General features: G+C 38.8%; 2 protein-coding genes across 12 annotated transcripts in view; both read left to right on the top strand.

The window, feature by feature from the left end:
• Positions 1–18,481, top strand: part of TOPAZ1 (testis and ovary specific TOPAZ 1) — a 99,925-nt gene extending 81,444 nt beyond the window's left edge. For 6 of the 7 annotated variants that reach the window (XM_058729195.1, XM_058729191.1, XM_058729189.1 and 3 more), the window contains 4 exons: positions 7,242–7,406; positions 9,108–9,311; positions 14,436–14,619; positions 18,238–18,481. In XM_058729195.1, coding sequence (XP_058585178.1) covers positions 7,242–7,406; positions 9,108–9,311; positions 14,436–14,619; positions 18,238–18,457 — 773 coding nt within the window. In that variant the 3' untranslated portion in view covers positions 18,458–18,481. The remainder of the gene's footprint in view (positions 1–7,241; positions 7,407–9,107; positions 9,312–14,435; positions 14,620–18,237) is intronic. The other variant, XM_058729193.1, reaches the window with a different exon arrangement.
• Positions 18,482–22,360: 3,879 nt separating this feature from the next.
• TCAIM (T cell activation inhibitor, mitochondrial) overlaps positions 22,361–24,264 on the top strand; it is a 75,363-nt gene continuing 73,459 nt past the window's right edge. For 2 of the 5 annotated variants that reach the window (XM_058729196.1, XM_058729199.1), the window contains exon 1: positions 22,361–22,583. The gene's annotated coding sequence lies outside the window, so the exon portion shown is untranslated. Of the gene's footprint in view, positions 22,584–22,749; positions 22,879–23,106; positions 23,310–24,264 lie in introns of those variants that run through there. The other 3 variants (XM_058729197.1, XM_058729198.1, XM_058729200.1) reach the window with 2 other exon arrangements.

The raw sequence follows: 24,264 nt of genomic DNA, 5'->3' as shown, positions 1-24,264 counted from the left end.
TTCCTTCTTCTTTTCAGCTCCAGCATTTCCCGTAATTTTATCTTCTGTATCACTCGTTTGTTCTTCTGCTTCCTTGTTGTCATTACCCCCAGTCGGTTTTGCATCTTAGTTGTAATATTTTTTATTTTGACTGGACTAGTTTTTAGGTTATTTTATCTGTGCAGTAAGGGATTCTCTAGTGTTTTCTATGCTTTTCTCAAGCCCAGCTAGTATCCTTATAATTATTATTTTAAATTCTGATTTGGACATCTTACTTATATTTGTATTGATTAAATCCCTGGCCATGATTTCATCCTGTTCTTTCTTTTGGTGTGAATTCATCCATCTTGTCATTTTGCCTGAGTCACTGGGTGTGTGTGTGTGTGTGTGTGTGTGAGAGAGAGAGAGAGAGATTGTTAGGAAAGCTTGTCGTATTCCTGCTCCTGAGAGTAATGGCTATATTAAGAAGAAGTTCAAAAAAAAAGAAAGAAAGGAAGGAAGCTAGATCCTAGGTGTATTTTGGTCTGCTTATTAAAAGAAACTAGATCAAAAAAAAAAAAAAAGGCAGCTGGATCCTATCTCCCCTAGAGCTGAAGCTTTGCAGCACCCTATGATCAGTAGACTTAGTGCATAAGAGGGGTTTGTGCTGGTCCCATGATGGTGGAGCCTGCAGTGATGATTCTCAGGTGGACTTGCCCCAGTGGAGATGCACAGCAGGGCCTTGGTGTAAGCTGCTCTTGCCTACACTGGGTGGCACTGTTTTGCTCACTGAAGGACATCAGTGCCGGTGTGGGGGAGGGAGGGTAATGGCTTAGCCCCGCTCTCTCCTCCTTCCCCAGAACAGGAAGCTCACACCCACCACTCTTTAGGAAGCTGGCACAGAAGAGCAGATATTCACCCCTTTTGTGTCCCCAGCTTCTGCCAGATTCCTGTGCCTTCACCCTGCCAGCGTCTGAGCTGTCTACCTGCCAGGTGACACTGTATTCGTATGTTTTATCTCAGGCACACAGGTGGGTTTCAAAACTCCAAATTTTAGAGATCCAAGCTGCTCGGACCTGTGCTGACCGTCTGGGGGAGGCTTTCACTGTACTATTGCGTTTGCTGGTTTGTTATAGAAAAATGGTCACAATACAGCTCAGCAGCTTGGAGTTTCTGTAAAGCACAGCACAAAATTAGCACCAAGATTTGCTTCCCCTGCTTGTGTCTTTGTTCCTATGCTTGAGAACAGGGCAACCCATTGGTGCTGCCAGTTGTTTTGTCCCTGCAGAGGCTGTGCGGCCACTCCCAAATGTACTCCTAGCATGGGAACTGCTTCTTCCCATGTGACCCAGGGAACCCTCAGATCTTGCTGGCCTCTCCCAGGTCTTCATAGTCTTTCCCCACCGGGGCCACAAGGCACAACCATGGTGCAGACCTTCAAAGCTTCAGACTGTGCTCCACTGCTCTCCTTTTCCTAGTCATGGTCTTGGGGAAAGAGTTTTCTTGTGCAGTCCCCTGCATGTGCTCGTTGCTCCGCACTGCCCCCGCCCCCTCTTTCTCTTTCTTATATTCTCTCATCTCTCCATCATCAGGACTCCCTCCCCTTCACTGCACCTGCAGTTCTTTTCTTTCCCAAATCAATTCTCCGTAGCTCCTATCTTCCACGATGTGGCCTTTTGCGGCCATTTTCTCCCTCTAGTTGTGTAGTTTTGCTCTCTCAGTCCTCAGATCGATTTCTTGGGCGCTCAGAATGATTGGATATTTATCTGGCTGTGTTCAAGGGACAGGGGAAGTTTAGGGTCCCCCTGCTCCTCTGCCATCTTATTTCTCAATGTTTTTTCCTTTTGAAAACCTGTGCACTTACTACCTACTAAACTTTTTAGAGAAGGGTTATACATTACTTGTGTTGGAGAAATGCAGAATATTTTACTCATTTTAGTTAGTGGCAGACTTTATGATGAGAAATCTATTGTTTTGGCTTTTCAGTTTGACATTTAAAACTCTCAGCACTAGTAGCTTGTATCTTGGCAAATGAACAATAAATTCCTGCCTTCTCCCCTTACCAGAGTAAAAAAAAAAAAAAAAAGCCTTTAAACCATAATTTATAATCATGGCTTAGAGGCTGAAAAATAAGTGTCCTAACTCCCTAGAATATGCATTTTGTAAAAAGTTATGCCATTTATTGAGAAGCTGCCTTTGAACTTTAAAATAAATTTTATTGCCTCAACATAAGTAACACATGTTCATTAGCAACCAGTAGGAAAAGGTAGATAAGAAAAACTGATGATAAAAATTCCTTATTCAGTCCACCCAGAAATGACTGTTAACCACTTTAACGTTACTATACAGACTCCTTTTGTACCTTGCATTGTTTTGTTCAGGGAACAGTCTTTTTTTTTTTTTTTTTAATGTTTTTTAACGTTTATTTATTTTTGAGACAGAGAGAGATAGAGCATGAACGGGGGAGGGTCAGAGAGAGAGGGAGACACAGAATCCGAAGCAGGCTCCAGGTTCTGAGCTGTCAGCACAGAGCCCGACGTGGGGCTCGAACTCACAGACCACGAGATCCTGACCTGAGCTGAAGTCAGATGCTTAACCGACTGAGCCACCGAGGCGCCCCTAGGGAACAGTCTTTCTGTGGACATCTTCTGTGTAAAGGAATGTTCTTCTATAACGTCACTTAATGGGATGCTTAGTTTTCCATCTTACGAAAAAATATATATAAGTGTATAAATGTAGATACATAAATATATCCATAGACCCACATTTCTTCATCTAGCTTGTTTCCAGATGTCCATCATAAATAATAATCCATGCTAAACATTCCTGCTAATTTTACATCCTTAGGATAAATTCTGACAGAATTGCTGGGTTAAAGGATAAGGCAGTTTAAAGCTTTTTGGTAAATGTTGGTAGATTTGCCCTTATTCCCATTCAGATTTGCATCAAGTTATCTTGAGTTTATTAGAAACCCTCCCTTTGTAAGAAAATCCTAGAGAACTATTACATAGGTATCTATTCTATAAAGACATTGTCCTTTTAGGGGTCATAGGTGCATATAAACAGTCCAAGAGTTAGTGCCGAATATTATGGTTTTTAGTTGTCAGACAGACTGGTACATTCCAGTCTATGCAATCCCTAATCTGGCCATTCAATACATTCCATTCCAGGTCTTATCTCTGCAAGTGGAATATAAAAGCACCCTACACTGTTAGAAAGTTTGTAGTAATTAGTCTTACCAGCATGTGAAGATGCATGTTATGAAACACCCTCACCAATACTATTTTTTGAATACTATTTTTCTTTTCTCTTTGCTAGTTTGACAGAGAAAAAGTGATATTTGCTGCTTTACTTTGCATTTAATTGCTTATTAGAAAATTTAACTCTTTCCCCTTTTTACCATTTTTACTTATTCTTTTGTGGATTATTCATGTTCTTGGTCTATTTTCTTTTTTTTTTTTTAATTTTTTTTTTTTTTACATTTATTTATTTTTTGATAGAGACAGAGCACAGTGGGGGAGGGTCAGAGAGAGAGGGAGACACAGAATCCGAAGCAGGCTCCAGGCTCTGAGCTGTCAGCACAGGGCCCGATGTGGGGTTCGAACTCACAAACCGTGAGATCGTGACCTGAGCCGAAGCCGGACGCTCAGGTAATTTTCACCAAATGTGAACACTGGTCATTTTCAGTGATGGGATATTCAATTTTTGTTAATTTCTTCTTTATACTTCTCTGTTTTAATTTTTTGTAGTGATTGTGTGTGTGTGTGTGTGTGTGTGTATATATATGTATAATGTTTATTTTTGAGAGAGAGAGAGAGAGACAGAATGCAAGCAGGGGAGGGGAAGAGAGAAAGGGATACACAGAATGCCAAGTAGGCTCCAGGCTCTGAGCTGTCAGTGCAGAGTCCAACAGGGAGCTCGAACTTCCAGATGCAAGATCATGACCTGAGCCTAAGTCTGACGCTTAACCAACTGAGCCACACAGGCACCTCTGTGATTGTTTATATTTTTTAAATAAACATTATTTTAGGGGCACCTGGGTGGCTCAGTTGGTTAAGCGTCCAACTCTTGGTTTCAGCTCGGGTCATGATCTCATGATCTCACACTTCGTGAGTTTCAGCCCCACATCAGGCTTTGCACTGACCATGCAGAGCCTGCTTGGGATTCATTCTCTTTGCCCTTCCTTCACTCTCTCTCTCTGTCTCTCTCAGAAATAAGTAAATAAACTTTAAAAAGTAATTTTTTTAAATAAACATTATTTTAGAAGTAAATCAACCAGCTTGGCCTCATCCTGAACAGTATTTCTGAAATCGCCTGTTTAATGTGGTTTTTGTACTTGATGCACTCTTTTATTTTTACAGTTTTTATAGTACACAATCAAATAGGTTATTAACATTATAATGTGATCTAAAAATCAGTTCAGGTACTTATCATCAATGATGTATATATCACACTTAGAAAATATTATACTGTAAATTATGTCCCTTTGTATTATGATAGTTTTACATATTAAAGATATTAGTCCTTCATCTGTTGGATATTTGCACATATTATTCTCAGCTTTTCATTTTCCTTTAACTTTATGATTTTTTTTGCATTTTTGTTTTTTTTCTGTTGTCCACCTGACATTTTTTCTACCTAACATAAACTGTTTTTATTTTTTTAGTGTTCTCTTTTTAGTATAGCTTTTTATTTTTTTAATATTCTTTTTTTAGTATACCTGACACCAATGTTACATTAGTTTCAAGTGTACGACATAGTGACATAGTGACTCAACATCTCTATGCATTATGCTTATGTTCACCACAGCTATACATCTGTCACCATACAACACTATTACAATACCGTTGACTATATTCCCTTTGCTATACCTTTTATTCCCATGACTTTTTGTTTAGTATCATGGTTTAGGCACTCCTTAGCTATCTCAAAATTATATATTTACCCATGTTCTTCAAATTTTTTCGTTCATTACTAGTTTTAAATTTTGATATGAAATGGGAACAAAATTGTATTTATTTCCCCAAAATGTCCCAACTCACCCTTTACTCACTTATTTAAAATGACACTTTTATCATTTATTAGAATCTTGTATCTGCTTAGGTGTGTTTCTATACTTGTCTTCTCTCCCAGGGATCTGTTTCTATGGTAGCACCAAACTCTTTTTAGTTAATGTAGCTTTAGAATATCTGTAATATCTATTTAGGCAACACCACTTTCACTCCTCTTTTCCAAACTATTGTTCACATTCTCAAGTGCTTATTCTTTTAGATGAATTTCAGTTATTGAGTTTTTCATATAGTTCTGTAAGGAAATTTGATTGGGATAATGTTAAATGTATATATTAAAAGGAGAAAGGTATCTTTAGATATTCTTTATGGTATATGTAGCATTCACTATGGTAGTCAAGGATAGTTATTTGATAGTCTCACTGACTAGCCTGGAAATATAGTCTTTATATTCTCAGTGCCTTGTATTCAAAATCTTGCATGAGTCAAATGACTGAATATGCATATGTTGGAAGGTTAGTGGATAAAGAATGGCTATTATAGAAAATGTGCTTGCATTTTGACTCAGACATTTTAGACAAATGGAAAATATTCCCAACTGTCGAAGAGTGAAAAACATGAGGATTAATGCAAAAAGGACTTCTGTCACCATAAAACTAGTATTAAAGTGCACCAGTAAACTGGTTTTTGTTTTTGAAAATTTAATTCTCATAAGAGGTCTTATAAAATTTCTCGGAAGTGTTTATGCTGATAGACTTGTGAATGGGGTGGATTAGTTAAAAGTCTAAATGACTACCCAATTACCAGTTTCAGTTAACTTTAGTACATAAAATGACCAGCTTATTCAGAGTTTTTAACATAGCTACACAATTTGGTAAGATTTCAAAATGAAGCTCCTAAAATACCATCTATTCTTTGAAAAACTGTGACCATTATTCTACCTTAACAATAAAAAATGAGTACTAAAGAACAGTGCAATTGTTGTGAGAAAGGTCCACATGGTCTACTTTTTATAAGTGTGACATATCTACCAGATATATCATTAACAAAAAACAATTGAACTTATTTGATAAAAATAAAATTCAGTTTATAAGGAATGGTGATTTAGCGGTTTTACTTTGGGGAATTATGGGGGAAAATGGGAATTATGCTTAATGATTTATGCAGTCTTTCAAAAGATAACAAGTTCATTTAAATTTCTCTATAAAGTAAAGTTTAAGCAGATTTGGAAGTAAATTAATGGAAATATCTGTTTAAATGAGCTAAGATTCATAAAGCACCAATATTTGTAAAACATTGCCTAACACATAGCATAAGGCAATTCAGTCAATCAGTCTGTCAGGTGGGCTCTACTAATTTAAAAACTAGCTCCTGTTTTAAAGTTATACTGGATAATTAAGCCTTTATTTTGGCATTTGTGTACATGAATTACCAAATCTCCCTTCAATAATTTTTGTATTCACTGTGCTGGGAAGGCCCCCAAAGAAAAAGAAAACGTGACTCCTATACTTAGTACAGTTAAAAAACAGGGAAATATGATTTAAGTGTTATAACAATGTTTCGTTTATGTGTCTGGTGTACGATGATTGAGAGAATTAGGCAAATGATAAAATATTGACATTTCTAATATTATAGTACCTCAGTGTTCTGTATTATAGTCTCCTATTGTTTTTCTCAATGTGCATATCAAGGCAGAAATTAAGGAACTTCAGCATTATAGGTAATATTCTCTTTTTTTTAAGCTGTGTGAAGCGTGCATAAAAGTTTGTTATTTTGCTTTTATAACTTACATACGTTATATATTGTGCACATATCAACTATCTTGTAATAAAACTTATGTAAGAAATTGGGGGGGAAGCTATTCCCCAAAATACCAAAAAGTAATTAATTTATGTATTCTTTATTATAAAATTGTTAAACTTGTCCACACAAATATTTTACATTATAACAAATAATTTACTACCAAAGAAACATTTTTGTCATGTAAAAATAAACATTAACCTTAGGGTTAAAAACTAGTTAGTACACTTAGAAAAATGAAAAATTAAAAAACAAGTATAACAAAGTACTCATTCGTTTGTATCCCCTTAGCTATGATAGTGACCATTACTATACAAGTTGTTTCTAATAAATTTGAATTATTGTTATTTTTTCTGAATACACATACTTAAATTTTGATACTTAACAAAACATATTTGAAAACATTAGTTGTAATTATACTCTTAAGTGTAATTTACATAGTATAAAGTATTAGTACTTTTTTCTTTTTGGAAGAATCAGAATGGATCATCAATACACCACTGTGGCCTTGTGATAGACTGGATGTACTCAATCGACATAATCTGCTCTGTACAATTGCACATGAAATCTTAGCCAAGAGTCTTTATAGACAGACATTTGAAGTTTTGCAAAATCTACCAGGTTTTCAAAATTCTCAAGGTATGTTTTTTAAAAGCCTCAATTCTAATGTCCATCTGGTGTTTAAATAAGAAACCATTCTCCACCTGTTTTGGTTGAGTTTTATATTCCAGCATATATTTTTAATGAAATTATTTTCTGTTAAATGTGTTCTCTGCAAATTCAATATGTTTTTCTTTTTTCTTTCTCTTTTTTGTTTTTTTTTTTCTGTTGTTTTGTTTTTGTTTTTGTTTTTGTTTTTCAAAAGCAGAGGTGCTTTGGGTTGTCAGCCATTCCCTCCCTCAACTGTTTCATCAGTCCCCTTTCCCTCTCTGTCAGGTCAGCAGCAAACAATAATGACCCAGCAAGTTTTGTGTCGTAAAAGAATTCATTGCATTAGAATAATGAAGAATACTTTTTCTTTTATTACTTAACATTAAATACAGAGCTTAGTTTCCATTACCTTGGAACATAGGAAAATATGAAATAAATGGAAGAAATGACAAGTTCAAAGAAAGGGAATATTAATGTGGACAATAGTAGGTAGTGTTCTCGAATCCTGACACTCAAGTTTTATATAGACCAGAGGGGGTCCATGTTAAGGGAAACATGAGCAAAAGCTTTGGATCAAAATGAACTGAGTAATGGTTTCAGAGTGGCAAGTTGCCACTCCATGAGAATGTTAACCTGAGGGCCTCCCACAGTGCTTTATCAGAGTACGTGTTCTAGGAAAGTTCCATTGGTGGAGATGTTTAGGAAGAGACTAAAAGGTAAGGAGATTAACTTCTTGCTCAGGCCTGGATCACTAAAGGATGCTACAGATGAAGTGATAAAGACCAAAATCTAGGTCATAGATTGAACTGACAATACAGGGAATAAAAGATTTCACAGTCTCCAAGGTGACTTCACTTTCTTCTAAGTGAGGAATTGAAAGAACGATAAATACCTAATAAAGGATTTGTTTTTAATTTGAGAGAGAATATTAGAGGCGGTGGTTTATTTTTAGTCATGGGAAATTAAGTCTGAGGTCTGAACTGTAGACAGTGCAAACAGAACTGTGCAAGTCATTCATTTGGGAGAGCAGATGCAGCCGCAGGTGGAATCACAGACAGCGGTGTTAATGTAGCCTCTGCAATAGTTGTCAAGCTTCCTTTTTTTTTTAAAGCATAATTTATTGTCAACTTCGCTAACATACATGTATACAGTGTGCTCTTGGCACCAGGAGTGGATTCTCGTGATTCATCACTCACACACAACATCCAGTGCTCATCCCAACAAGTTACCTCCTCAGTGCCCATCGTCCATTGTCCCCTGCCCCCACCTCCCCATCCACCCTCAGTTTGTTCTCTGTATTTGAGAGTCTCCTATGGTTTGCCTCCCTCTCTGTTGGTAACTTTTTTTTTCTCTACTGTTCCCCCATGGTCTTAAGTGTCTCAAATTCCACATATGAGTGAAAACAGGTATCTGTCTCTGCCTGACTTACTTCACTTAGCATAATACCTTCTGGTTTCACCCACATTGTTACAAGGTTCCTTTCCTATTCTTTGTTCCAAAGTAAATGAAGGAGGTTTCTTTTGTTGAATGCTTGTTTCTTAGAGAATATATGATTGCATTTTAGCGACTGTGACTCCCATAGTGGGTAGGAAAATCCCAACAGGAGCAAAGGGAAAAGAAAAGTAGTGAGAGAGGGAAGATTGAGAGACTAAGATAGATTGATTTCATTATATCCTTTTTGTTTTCCAGAAACTGTGGAGGTCTCACAGTACAGCCTTCTTTTTAATAAACTTCTAGATGCCTGTATAGAAAGCAACAGTCTTGGTATGTCATCCTCCGTGGCAGACTTCATGATTTCAAAGAACATCCCTATTGAGCTCTCCTTTCTTAGAAGATTAATTACTTCTTTGGGAAGGAGTTGTTTATGGCTCAAAGCCAGAGCCCATTACAAAAGTAAGTTGCATTTTAAAATTTATATTTGAAATTTGGTTTTGACTTCGATTTTCTAACCAAGAATCCTTGCATAATGTCTGTGACTAGGCATTTAAATATGTAAAAGGAGCAGTTGATACACAAAGATAATGGTGTACACAGATTTGTTCTCTCTTTTGAAACGTGTTCTTTCTTGTTTCTAATTACTATATCTTTATTTCTTTGCACGTTAGTATGCCCACTTGAGGGTGCACAAAGGAAATAAATGAAAGAATTTCAACCAGTTGACGTAGCTTATAAATATATAGGAGTAAAACAATAGGAATATTTATATATTTTATTCATCCTTGCTATATCCCTGATCTTTATAATTCATAAGTTAGAATATTTGATAGCAGGCCACATAAGAAGTACAGAGGCTGCCATTACAATGAACATGACACATAGGTTTTTCACGTGGTTCCTAGTAAAAGAACTTTATTAATCTATTTACAGTTGTTTCTCTCTAACCAATAAGCCTGGAAAACTAATGCTTTCTCTAGTCCCAGCCACCTCATAGGTATTTGCATTGGAAGTAATTTCATGTAGAGTCGAGACCCAGAAAACACTTCTGCCTTCCTGCACTAGTTTGTCCCAAATTTACGTTTCTATCACTGCCACGTACCTAACAAACATTCGAGTGCCTACTACATGTCCCCACTGTGCCAGATGTGCCAAACATCCCAGGCACCCCTGCCAGCCCAGAAACCTCTCTGAACTTGGGAGTGTTTTTCACACTACCAGCCGTTTAGCAGGTGGTAACTTTTCCCCAATGAAATAGGAAAGAAAACATTAGCTTACATTACAGGTGGTAAGATGAAGTATTATTTGATAAAATTTTCATTTCAGTTACATATATCCATGTATGTGTACCAGGTCAATATGTAAAATGTACCTCTTATTGTAGGTTACAATCAAAAGAAGTTTTAAAAGCAGAATTTTTTTAGGGGCACCTGGGTGGCTCAGTGAGTTAAGCGCCTGACTCTTGATTCAGCTTGAGTCATGATCTTACGTTTTGACGGACCAAGCCCCACATTGGTCTCTGTGCTGACAGCATGGAGCCTGCTTGGGATTCTCTCTGTCTCTCTCTCTCTCTCTCTGCCTCCCCCCTCTCAAAATAAATAAATAAAATTAAAAACAATTTTTTAAAATGATCAGAAATTCAGAGGAAACGTAGATTTGTTTATTCATAAACACCTCATTTCAACTTATGTTTCAACTCCTTATACTATTTCCCTGCAGATTACTAGAAATCATACACACAAAGTATATATATACTACTTTTTGCTGTAACTTCTTTATTTTAGTTTTTAGTATCAGTGGGGTTATTTATTTTCAAAATAATTGTGCGATTTGGGGACCATGCCATAGAAGGTGTTTCTCTGCCATAGGAACAAAACATAAACTTGGAAACAGTTAGATGAGATTTCTATGAATCTCTGTTTCTTAGTTGGAAATAAAATTCTGTTTTAAAGCAGCTAAACTTAATCATTTGTAAAAATTTTTATTGACAATTTTATTGAGATATAATTCAAATTCAGTTCACCCATTTACAGTGGTCTTAAAGTATTCATAGTTCGTGCAATCACACTGAGTGTGGAGCCTGCTTGGGATTCTCTCTCCCTCCCTCCCTCTCTCTCTCTCTCTCTCTCTCTCTCTCTCTCCCTCCCTCCTTCCCTCCCTCCTCCCTCCCTCCCTACCCCCTCTCTCCCTCCCTCCTTCCCTGTGTCTGTCTCCCCAACTCATGCTCTCTCTCTCTGTCTCAAATTAAAAATGATAATAATAATTTAAATACATCTATGCCTAATTTCATATGCAGTGAACTACTGGGACTTATGCAGGTTAGGTATAGGGCTAAGAGTATTTTTGGTATTTTTAATGTGCCTGAGTTATAAAACGAAAAGAGTGATGTATACTCACCAATCAGTCTTCAAAAACATCTTATTACCTGACAATGCTGACATTTCAGATATCATTGGAACTCTCTAGGTTTATCTTCACACATAGTTAACACTCTAGAAAAGCGTTATAATTGGTCCAGTAGTACTGGATTTTAGGCTGATGGCTTTTGCATCAAGGCACTTGTTAAGACTGTGCTGCCAATGCCTTTGTTTTGCTTTTTTAAAAAATATTTTGTATAGCTTTACTGAAATAATTTCACATACCATAAATTTCAGCCATTTAGGCAATGCATTAGTGTTTATTATATTCACAGAATTGTGTAGCCAACACCACAATCTAATTTTAGAACATCTTCAGCACCTCCAAAAAGGAAACACATTAGCATTCCCTGGATGCCTCCTGCTGACCAGACAACAACTAATTGACTCTATTTCTGTAGATTTGCATATTTGGGGCATTTCACATAAATGAAATCCTTCAATATGTAGTTTTTTATGACTAGCTTCGTGTAATTAGTGTAATATTTTCAAGGCTCATCCTGTTATAGCGTGTATCAATACTTCATTCCTTTTTATTGCTGAATAATATTCCATTGTATGGGATTATCCATCCATCCATCCTTTGATGGACATTTGAGTTGTTTCTAGTTTTTAGTTATTATGAATAACACTGCTGTATTCACATACAAGTTTTTGTGTGGACATATATTTTTATTTCTCTTGGGATCAAAGTGGCTGGCTCATATAAATCTGTTTTTAGCATTTTAGGAAACTGCCAAATCTGCTTTTCCAAAGATGCAGTATCATTTTGTATTTATATACCCACTACCCAAATTTGAGATTTCCAGTTTCCTCACATCCTCACCAACACTTGTTACACTGTGTTTTTTATTTTAGACTTCCTGTGGATATAAAGTGGTAGCTCATTGTGGTTTTGGTTTGCATGATCCTAGTGACTTTTTCAAGTACTTATTAGCCATTTGTGTATTTTCTCTGGATAAATTTCTGTTAAATCCTTTACCCATTTTTTTCTTTGCACATTTTTTGTTTTTTTTATTATTGAGTTGTAAGAATACATGCACATAATATACATATATATACATATATGTACATACACACACACAACACACACACGCGCACACACACACACACACACACACACACACACTCTCTGGATGCAAGTCCCATGTCAGATACATGAACTTCAAATATATTTTTTCTTCCAGTCTGTCAGTTGTCTTTCACTTTCTTAATGGCTTGGCTCTGCTTTTATTTTAGAACTAATCATAAAGAAACTGTCCAGGGACAGTAAAGTTGCCTTCCTGATGCTCCTGATTTGTTCTCCCTAGTCCTAAAAATACTGATTTTCTCTCAGCCAAAAAGTCAGGAAGGGGAGATGTTAGTGTGTCTTTCCAGTATGTTTCCCTCCCCTAAAACTGAATAGGAATATTTTTCTTTTCATATTTGCTTTTAGAGGAAAAATAATGTTGGTAAATTTCTACTCAGTTTGTTATTTTTTGTTTTCCTCTTCCGGTCAGCAAAGTAAAACAAGAATGTATGTAAATTATACCTATCAATAGTCAGAAAGTTAATGAGTCAATAGTATGTTAATCCTGCAAGCGACCTAGGGAGTGGAACTACCTAGTAGTTAGGAATCCGAGATCTGGAGTCAGAGGCTGGGGTGATTGCCAGAGCCCTTCACCTAATGTAGGAGTCAGTATACCTTATTTCACAGGTAGTACTGTCAGTTAAAATGAGGGAAAACTTATGTGTTTATGTTTAACACAGGTACCTGGCACATAGTAGGCCCCCAAATATTAGCAGTCATCATCCACATTAGATTTCTTGAAGAAACTTACTTTTTTTTTTTTTTTTTTAATATTTACTCATTTTTGAGACAGAGAGAGAGAGAGTGAGAGAGAGGGAGAGAGAGACCGAGACCTCCAGTGTGACTGGGGAAGGGGCACAGAGAGAGGGAGACCCAGAATCCGAAGCAGGATCCAGGCCCTGAGCTGTCAGCACAGAGCCTGGTGCGGGCTCAAAAGCCCAAACCTTGAGATCATGACCTGAGCCAAAGTTGGACGCTTAATCAACTGAGCCACCCAGGTGCCCCTAAAGAAACTTATCTTAACACAACATTTTAAACAAATTTTACATACAGATTTAAATTGGTTTCAGTGAAATATGACAGTATAATATTGTTTATATACAGTTTGGATACCCCAAGACTTCAGGGGTTTTCCGTATAGATCATTTGTAATAAGCACCTAAACAGTTTAAAAGTTAAATCTCTTTTCTTGAAAAGTAAAATTTTTAGAACATTACTTGGTGAGTATAGCTACAACACATTGACCATCTACAGGAAAGATACATATTTTAAGATATGTATTTTATTTTCATATCTAAATAGTGCTTAGCTCAATGCCAGACATAGAGTAGGAACAGTACATGTGTTTTTTCCATTTTTATTTTATTAATTTATTTATTTTAATTTAAATTTTAGTTAACATACAATGCAGTATTGGCTTCAGGAGTAGAATTTAGTGATTCGTCACTTACATACAACACCCAGTGCTCATCCCAACAAGTGCTCTCCTTAATGCCCATCACCCACTCACCTCCATCCATTATCCCTCAGTTTGTGTTCTTATTGTTAAGAGTCTCTTGTGGTTAGAACAGTAAATTTTTATTATACAAACTATAACAGCAGTATAAATAAGTGCTAAAAAATAGTATAGTATATGTGACAAAATCTTCAAATTATAATTTCTTTTTTTCTACATTTTGGATTCATAATTCAAGATAGGCAATAATTACAAATCTGTGTAGCTGCTATTAGACCAGATCCCATTAAAATAAAACCCAAGTCGCTATTCTGGTTTTTTAGTTATTCTAAAATTATGTTGTATTGATTGACTGTGGCTTGAAATAAATGGTCACTTGCCACGATGAGGCTCAAAAGTCATTTTTAGGGGAGTTTTTTAAATATACATTTTTACTTCATACTTAATGTTTCAAAAGTATTTTACAAAGAAAAATTTCCCATGTATTAGGATAAGCTCACCACCATATAATTTGTATAATAAACCTACTAATGTGAAGAATCATTCTATGATGTAAGTAGTTATCACCTGTGAATATTTTGGAAATCTAGTTTTTCACTTGTTGGGGTTTAATAAAGTTTGATCTGTTATTTGATTTCCAGGTGCTCTTTCATTGGGTTGCTATCCACCATTGGAGGGAAATTTATACCGAAAACTTCTACTGATTCCTTCTTATTTATCTGAGATTGAAATGCTTTTAGCTATTGAAATCTTCCTGGTATCTAATGCTAGTAGTATTCAGAGTCCTGGAACTTCTACACAGATGCTGCAGATAGTTTTGAAAAGGTTGGTTGATATAACTTCTAACTGCATGCTAAAAGCAGATCATTACACCTGCCCTAGGATGTAAATGTTTATCTCTACTTTATATTTTGTAATACATATTTTATATATTTTTATGCATAAATATTTTCATATGTACACACATTTCTACACACGTGTGTGTGTATATATACACATACATATTCATATATATGCATATACTTGTGTTTGTATGCATTTACAAATTTTGGTAACATTTAAATTGAGAAAGGATTTGACCTGAGACTTAAAACGAACAAGCTGATAGCATTTAATAAACACGTTAACAACTCCAAAGATGCTCTTCAAAGAGATGGGCCTTCTTTAGGTATATATCTTTCTTGTGCACTGATGGTTTTGAGATATCTAAGTTATTTACCTTTCTGGTCAACACAGAAGATCTGAGAACCAGGTCTAAAAGGAAAATATGTGATAGTTTTTTGGTTCAGTCAAGAATTTGGTTCAGTCAAGAATTCTGTTGAGGGGCGCTTGGGTGGCTCAGTCAGTTAAGCATCTGACTTTGGCTCAGGTCATGATCTCACAGTCCGTGAGTTTGAGCCCTGCATCAGGTTCTACACTGACAGCTCGGAGCCTGAAGTCTGCTTCAGATTCTGTGTCTCCCTCTCTCTCTCTGCCCCTCCCCAACTCACACTCTGTCTCTCTCTCTCTCTGTCTCTCAAATATAAAATTAAAAAAAAAAATTTTTAAGAATTCTGTTGAAAATAAAGCCATCAGCCTAGTGTCTATATTTAAAATGTTACAAATGCATACAATTTAGCTGTTGGACCAGACTGGTATCTCTTTAAATAATTTTTTCAAAGTCCCAGAATTTAGACTTACACCACTCCCAATTTCTTGTTAGCCTATCCAGGAAACTAATAAAGATCTCATGAAACTCCTGTTTTGAGGGTTTCTTGACAAGAATTTTGCTTCAGTTTAATGGTATCATAAACCACATCATCAGATTGGATATTCTATCTATCTATCTATCTAACTATCTGTCTATCACTGTGTATAAATTATCCCAAAATGTAGTGGCTTAAAACAGCAAACATTATGTTAGTTTTTGTGGGTCAGGAATTTTGGAGTAGCTTAGCAGTATGGTTATGGTTCAGAGTCTCTGAGGTAGTGGGTCAGGAGGTAAAGTCACCTACCTGATGGCTTGACTGGGACTGGAGGATCTGTTTCCTAGATGGCTCACTCACGTGCCTGTTGCCAGGAATCCTCAGTTGCTTGCCGCATGCGTCCTTCCATACATTCCTTGAGTGTCTTTATGACACTCTGAGTGAGTGACCAAGAGAAAAAAGACAAGGAGGAAGCTACAGTGCCTTTCATGAGCTATATCAAGAACTGGGAAGGCTCTGAATTTTACCCTAATTGCAGGCTGACAGTGTCCTGGATCCTAGCATAAGACGTAAGACTCTTGCTTGCACTGGAGACAGAGGATGTTATTACTTTATGTACAGCAAGCAGTATGATTATATGCATATCTGTGTCTCTGGTTTTGCTCCCAAGTCCCACAGAGGGGCCCTGGTGGATACCTGCACAGGTACCGGGCCCTCTTACAGAAGAGGAATCTTGAACTTTGGGGAACCTAAGTCTCTTACTATAAATGATAAGCATGCCTGCCCTGTTGCTCTGCAGGGAAACACCATCACTATCTTGTAAGGCTGTAAGCAAACCTATCGTTTGCTCCAGAGGGAGGGCCTATCTTTGTCTTTCAAGGTTGTTCACTATATAAACATCCTTGAAATTCAGAACAAGAGGTAGTTACTGTCTCTGTCCTCAAAACTTCCAGAAATTCAGGGACCCAGGAAGAATTGTCATCTGATAACCTAGTGTCCTTAGTTACACACTGTCATTTCTGCTTTGTTCCATATGTGATAAGCAAGTCATTTGTTTAAGGTTTTATTTTTTAAATAATTGCTACACCCGGTGTGGGGCTCCAACTCACAACCCCAACTGAGCCAGGCAGGCACCCTTATCCTATATGTGATAAACGAGTCATTTAATCTAGCCCATACTTAAAGGGAGGAGAATTATGAAATAATTTATTTTAGGTTGACAATTTTTTAAAAACTCACTAAATTAGCTTTATTGATACAGGTCTTTTCTGAGGGCCTCCTTGTTTACTACTATGCACTATAAGTGGCATGAGGCATCTTGGCTCCCCATCTTCCTAATGAGGGTTTGGTTTTCTCAGGACTCCCCACACATATGCAGCCTTTTTATTCATTGTTGAACTTGGTTGCTATTTGTGACCTCAGTGCAAATTAGTGACATGCCTAGATCTTTAATTTTGTCCTAACCAATACTATTTTCTCTTATTGTCATCATCATACTGAGCCTTGCCTTGCTATACTAACCTCTCTCTGAGAGAACCTATGCATCTTTAGACTTTCAGAAACTGCACATAGTTGGCATATGCCTGGTCTACCAGATCCCAGGCACCAGTTTCTAAGCCAGAATGTAGTAGAAGGTGCCTGACCAATCTTTCCTCTCTGTGACAAGTTTCTGTTCTAAGTTGAAGTCCTCACTCCCACCACTCTGCACCATACTAAGGTATTGATGTGGGTAGGCTCACTCTTGGACCTTGCTGTTGGGTCCTACAGGTGCCAAGAGCAGGATACAGTGAACATAAAGAACAACTGATGCCTAATGTAACAGCCACATCTCTATTTTAAATACTTCCCACTCCAGGGACGCTTGGGTGGTTCAGTTGCTTAAGCTTCTGACTTCAGCTCAGGTCATGATCTCTCAGTTCATGAGTTCAAGCCCAGCATAGGGGCTCTGTGCTGACAGCTCAGAGCCTAAAGCCTGCTTTGGATTCTGTGACTTCCTCTGTCTCTGCTCTCCCCACCCTCAAAAATAAGTAAACATTAAAAAATGTATGTACTTCCCATTCCCTATCCCTTATGATAAACAGCCATACGGTATGAATTTTATGAAAGTTGGAGACTGGTAAAAGAGTTATTAGAAAAGTAAGTCTGAGCACTTAGTGAAGAATCTTAAATCAAGACTAAATAAAATAACTGGAAATTTAGTAAAGGTACATAGCGACAGTTCCAAACGTTAGCTACCTATTACGTATATGCTTATAACTAAAAATAGCTAATATCAAGGTAAAACATATGACCATTAGTAACTCCAAACTTGATTAAACTCAATGTTTTTGTACATATTACAATAAATAGTTACGCAGTTATCAATTTTCAAAATACAAAGAGGTTATTATCTGTGTTCTAGATTAGTGTTTTTCAAACTGGGTTGTAGCCTATTTGGTTGGTGAAATCAGTTCAGGGGATTGCAACGTTATTACAAAACTAAAAGAGAGTAGAAGATAGAGTACATTGTCATAAGGGTAAGTCTTGTTTTGTGAAACTCTTTTTTCCATTTTGATGTGGAGGGTATACACCGGGTCACAATATAAAGTGTGTTTCTTGCTGTGTGTTATGTTCAAACAAGTTTGAAAGGCACTGTTAGAAGAATATAGTAAAAAGATTCTTATAGCTTAGTACCAGGAAATGCAAAGTACTGTCTTTTGGAGAAACGATAGAACTCCTTTTTAACAGTTTCTGACTTCGGGAGGTGTTCACTTTGTAGATGTGAAGAAGACAAATCTCGGAGTAAGGATGATTATCAAGCTGCAGTGGAAAGACTAATTATGGCTGCTCGTATATCGGACCCAAAGCTCTTCATTAAGCACATGACCGTCAATGTTAATAAGGAACAGGTTTATAGTTTGGAACATTGTTCTGCCCTGAAATGGTTGAAAGAGAATATGAAGTGGGCTGGAAAGGTTTGGCTTTTCAATAACCATTAGTTAATAAAGGCTTTTTTTTTTTTTTTAAGTTCAAGTAATCATTGTTGAAAATAAAAGGCAATAAAAGTAAAGACAATTTTCACTATATTCAGCTTTTGCCCTTTATTGGTTTATAGTAAGTTAATAGTTTCCAAACACTGCCAGAGACCAGCTCCAGCAACCAGGGGTTCCCGAAGGAAGAACAGCGTCGGTGAAAATAAAACTAAAATAAAAAACTGGAAAATAAAAAACTAAAACTAAAATAAAAATGGACACAGACAACAGCAGTGTGTTGAACTGGCCAATTTATTGTACCAAACGTGGCATTATATATGCTAGTGATTTCCTTGTAGCATACGTCATCTATGTTTTTCTAACATTACCTAATTTTGAAAATGTTTCTATGTATCATCACCCAATAAGGAGTAACATGATTGTTTTCTCATAACGTTCCCTCCTGCCCTTTGCTTATTAATTTCTTTCATTGTTTTTATTATGTATCTACGTTTATCTATAAAGTATTTGCTTTGCGGTTTTCATGAAAGGTCACTTATCTCTCAACACCTCAAGTGGAACAGTTAGAGGGACACAACCTGTTAGTTGTTTCCCTGAAGCATTCGTGGTTTTGAAGAACAAAAGTGTTCGCCTGGGTCCGAGGTGCCAGAAAGAGGGCCAAGAGGGCCTTAGAAACCCACGCCTTATATACATTCTCAGAGAGACAATGCACCTAGGAACCAATGAACCATTCTGTACTTTAACCGACTAGGTTCAGTCATCATCTGGAATGCCTCCTGGGCGCCAAGTGGGCGTAGGGATTAGAGTGACCTGTGTCTATAGATACACTCCTTAGTTGCCAGAGTGGGGCTTTCAAATCCATGTCTCTCCTATACAGGCCCTCTTTGCTGGCAAAGGTACGAGGCTATCCTTCCTATAAGTAGAGGAGTCTCCATGGGGAATGGCAAGGGCTAAACGTAAGGCCGCACATTTCTTGCGGAACCTTATTTTCTTTCCTACTGGTTCTTTTCCCAGAGGGCCTGCCGAGGGCAATTCCCCAACAGACAATACCCCAGGTAGTTTTAAGGCCAAATTACCTAAAAGCGGGAGGACAAGAAGCTTCCCTGTCGGCGGGTGCCTTGCAGTCACCAATCCGTCCACAGCCCGGGCCTTGCCACTCAGGCTGGGATAGCTCGGCTTCCAGCAAAACACAAAAAAATTTGAAGTATGTAGATGGTTTACCCACACAGAAAAATGACTTTTCAAATTACTTTACTTCTCTTTAACTTAGGTAAACCTAAATGTAGTAAATCCCTATTTATTCTGAAATCCAGACAATGATAAATCACAAACTGAATATAGTGCAGCATTTAATGAGAGGACATAAAAGGGAAGTACATGAGGAAGTCACTGGAGTTTAAAGATAAAGCTTTTGGGTATGAAATAATGTGTACACAGTCCAGTCTCTAAATCCTATTCTACATCTGTAATCTAGAGTCATAAATACTATTGAAAGATGATTCAAACACTAAAATTCCAGAGCACCTTGTAAGTTATACCAAAAATTTTTAAATTACCCTCTGAGTAACTTTCCTTTATTGTATCTTAGAATACTACATGTATTTTGAAAATCTGTAATTTGTTACATTAGGTATGGCTAAAGAAAATAGTATTTTAAACAAGTATACCACAATCTAGATACCCTAACAAGTACTATTCCTAACCGCCTTAAGAAGTTAAAACTCCTTTTCTGAAGTCCTCCTCAAGATCTGTAGTACAGTCATTGTCCAAGGTGATCATTCTCAATCCTTGATTTGATACTTTAAACCATAATTTAAAATCATTTAGAGAAAAAGTCTGAATAAGGTGAATAATAAACTGTGACTAGGAGAACTGAAAGTATTTCTTAAAGTTCTCAAAATATGATAATAGCATCACTGGAATAAGTGCACCCTCCCAAGACTAAAAAAAGTTAAATCCTAGCACTTAGCAAAATGCCTATTAATGTGGAGAACAAAGGGGGAAAAAATTAAACTTCCTAATCACTTACAGCGTATTGACAAGTACTTGAGGAAGACAGCAACCTTCCTCAAGGATCTTAGCTGTCTCAGTGTTCATACTTTGCTAAAGGCAAAAGGCAACCTTAGCTTGACAGTAACCTGACCCTTTGGATCAAAGATCCTTTGGAAAATCCCTTTGGAAACTCTCTACCCATCCCCACCCCCACCTCCCAAGATACATGTTAGCAATTATCCTCCAAGCACAGGGCGCACTGGTACACATCTGAAGGGTCTCATGACTAAGGTTTTATAGACCATTGTAAATGACCTTTTCCTAACGACAGCTTGCCTCTCAAGGTGCTGGAAAACCTGCTTCCAAATTCCTTAGAGAGTTACACTATACCTGACCCCCTCCCAACCTGAAAGTCTATTATCAGCCATTCCTCACAACTGCAGTGCAGCTCTTTCTGCCCAGGGTCCTGTGCTTCAATACACTCACTTTTTTGCACTGGAGATGTCTCAGTTCTTTCTTGACCATTTGCTCCTGGACCCCAACATTTCACATCACCTTTTACCATATGATAGGATATGAAATGAACACTATCATGAACAGGGTAGTGGAAATGAGGCAGGAGATGTCAAGAAAAATGCCCACTTGTCTAGTATGAAAAAACCAGGTGACTATAACTACCATTACTTAATTGCGGCACCTAGGAAATAGATTAGGCTTGGAGATTACTACTGTTAAGTTTAAGGTGCCTTTGGGGACAAGTGGAGAATGTTAAGTGGCCGCTTACAAATTAGTCTTTCCTATAAATGGAAACTGAAATGCAAAGAGCAACACTGTTTAGATGCTTGTGGCTAGGATGCATTTGAAAGGATTAAAATGGCAAAGAGCATAAATTAAACTTTTTAAAAATTTTTTATTTTAATAAAAAAATGTTTTGTTTTGTTTTTTTTATTTTGAGAGAGACAGAGACAGCGTGAGTGGGGAAAGGGCAGAGGGAGAGGGAGAGAGAATCCCAAGCAGGCTCTGGGCTGCCTGCACAGAGTCCGATTCGGGGCTTTAACTCAGAAAACCACCGATCATGACCTGAGCCAAAATCAAGAGTGGGAGGCTTAACTGAGCCAAGCAGGCACCCTGTAAATTAAGCTTTTAAGAAAAAATGGGATTGGGGCGCCTGGGTGGCTCAGTCAAGCAACCGACTTCAGCTCAGGTCATGATCTCACTCACGGTTTGTGGGTTGGAGCCCCATGTTGGGCTCTGCGCTGACAGCTCGGAGCCTGGAGTCTGCTTCGGATTCTGGGCCTCCCTCTCTCTTTGCTCCTCCCCCATTAATGCTCTGTCTCTCTCCAAAACAAATAAAAAACATTTAAAAGAATTTTTTAAAAAATGGGATTGAATGGAATAGATTACAAGTGGCCAGGCCCTTTCTAAGGACAAATCAAGAGCCCTTACGGTCCTAGGGTTGGAAAAAATGGAGGAGCTCCTTTTTGCTTCTGTCAGTGCCAAAGAAAGGGAAAAGAGCGTTTGTTGCATTTGCCTAATTTCATCTGTTGCTGTTTCTAGGAATAATCGAAGCCAAAAGAGCAAAATAAAGCTAAAACCCTAGATGAATAGTTTAAAGAGGCGGCGGTGACGGGAGGGCAAGGGGGCGCTTCAAATTTGAAAAAGGTCAGATATCGAAGGGACCAAAGTCAGAAAATGCAAGCTGGAGAAAAGAAATGTTTAAAAATTAGCTATGTTTCTATATGGAATGCCAAAGGGCACACTTTAATACCTTTAAAACCTGGTACTCCCCACTGAGAGCCGACCTAAGGCATCAGCTCCGAAAGCGCCGAGCGCGTTTCACAGGGCCAGCCTCCCCCCGCCCCCCACGCTCCCAGGCCGCCCCGGTGGGGGACGCGGGGCGGGAGGGCGGAGGGCGGCCCGGCGCATGCGCGCCCCCCCCCCCCCCGTCCCCGCTCCGGGTTCCAGCGCGTGCTCGGTCGCCCTCCGCTCCCCGTCCAGCCTGCCCTGCTCCGGTCAGGCCCCGTCACCTGCCACCCAGTCATTTTCTGACTCCCTCCGGCCTAGTCCATCAGGTCTTGGAGTGCTCATTCGCGTCTCCCAGTGCTTTCCGGGGAGGGCGGAGCTCCGTCCCGGCCGGGCGGTAAGAAGGCGGAGGGGCAAGGGTCTCAAGAGGTCCGGGGACCCCAGGCCGGTGACCTGGGCAGTGCTACCAGCGCGGGGCTGGGGACCGCTCGGGGTTTCCCCTGCGTCCGGCTGCGCGCAGGCGCTCAGGGAAAGAAGGCCGGGCAAGCGTCGGCCAATGGGAGCGCGAGCTCGGCGCCGGCCAGACGCCGGACTCGCCTCGAGCGACCCGTCGCGGCTGGCGCAGGAGCGACGCGCGCAGGGGTGCGCGCCCGGCTGCGAGTTCAGGGACGGGGGCTTGGCGAGCACCGCTGGTAGGAATTTGTCAGCCTCTTCCCCCAGTGGGGCGAGTGGAGGTGGGAGCGCCGGGCCCTGCGGCGCGCTCCCGTTGCCAGGGCTGGCCCTCCGCTGCGCATGCGCCCCCCGCCCCCGCACCGCCCTGCGGGAGGGACCGCCCTTCGCCCTGGTACCGGGTGGTAGGTGGAGTAGGTCTGAGGAGTCGTTTGCGCTGGGCGCTGGGCCCTGGGCCAAGCTGTAAGGAGCAGGAGGGGAGGTGCGCCAAGTGGTACCTTCGGGCCGCTCGGCACTGAACGGGCGCGCTCAGAACGGGCGTCTGGGCGGGCAGCGTGCGCAGTCACCTTAGGTCGACGCGCTAACTTTTGAACTGAGGCGTTGCCAGGGCCCGGGGTACCTGCACCGCACCTGTCTTAACTTGTTTTGAAATGAGAAGCCAAAGAAGATTTAGGTTTGCTTCCGGCAATATATCCCCGAAGCCCTTTACCTTATAGGAAACTGTTGTGATTCAAACCTCATAGCCAGAGACTTAGGAAGGAAACTAGAGAGTCTACATGCTTTGCTCTTGGTGTAATTTATTAATTTATTTAATGGGACTTGCTGCTTTTGCTTTTCCTTTACCTTTTTCGCTTTCCTGAGTAGTCACCTGAAAAGCAATGAAAAATTGCTTTTATTCCTCCTTGACAGAGCAAATTGCTTTTAAACCCTTGCAAAATAGTAAGATAAGTCACAGTTTAAATGAGAGAAGCCTGGGGATATTAAACTTTGTTAAAATAAGTTACTTTCAAATAAAAATTATGCCAAATGGCCAAAAATCAATCTTAGGGCCTTTATTTAACAAACATTGTTACTGTTTCTGTATCAGGGGTAAGCAGAATAGTTTTTTGTTTTTTTTTTTTTTTAAACAACCCATAATGTGGCTTTTCCACCAATTTCGATTATCTCTTCCTACCACATTTGACCTGAAACTGCATAGGTTTAATGCCTCGGTTCGCAGAGTTTAGGTTAAGGTCAGAGAAGTTTTCATTTTACGAAATAAAAGCTAACATCACTATTAAACGGATGACAGAGGCCATTTTCGATGGACTGTAAATAAATTGTGACCTTCCTCATCTTCCACCTCCATCCAGAGTTCACCATCTCCTTGGAAAAGACCTTCCAACTCCCCTCTCCCATTCTACCTATTGTACCAGAGAGTGTCCCATAATGCTCTGTGCGCGGCTGTATTATTTCATTTTCTATATTGTTTTATAATTATCTTTGTCTGTTTTTCCACTCTCTCCCTCTTTCCTACGCTAAAATTTTGGACAAGTGGATTGTCTTAATGTGTTTTTTGTTTTGTTTTTTATTCCCAGTACTTTGCATAGAGTCTGGCACATAAGAACATGGTAAATGCCTGTTGAGGA

Source organism: Neofelis nebulosa, chromosome 5 (genome assembly GCF_028018385.1).
Source record: "Neofelis nebulosa isolate mNeoNeb1 chromosome 5, mNeoNeb1.pri, whole genome shotgun sequence".
NCBI classification, from domain to species: Eukaryota; Metazoa; Chordata; class Mammalia; order Carnivora; family Felidae; genus Neofelis; species Neofelis nebulosa.
Note: the sequence above shows the minus strand (reverse complement) of the source record. Positions and strands in the feature narration are given on the sequence as shown.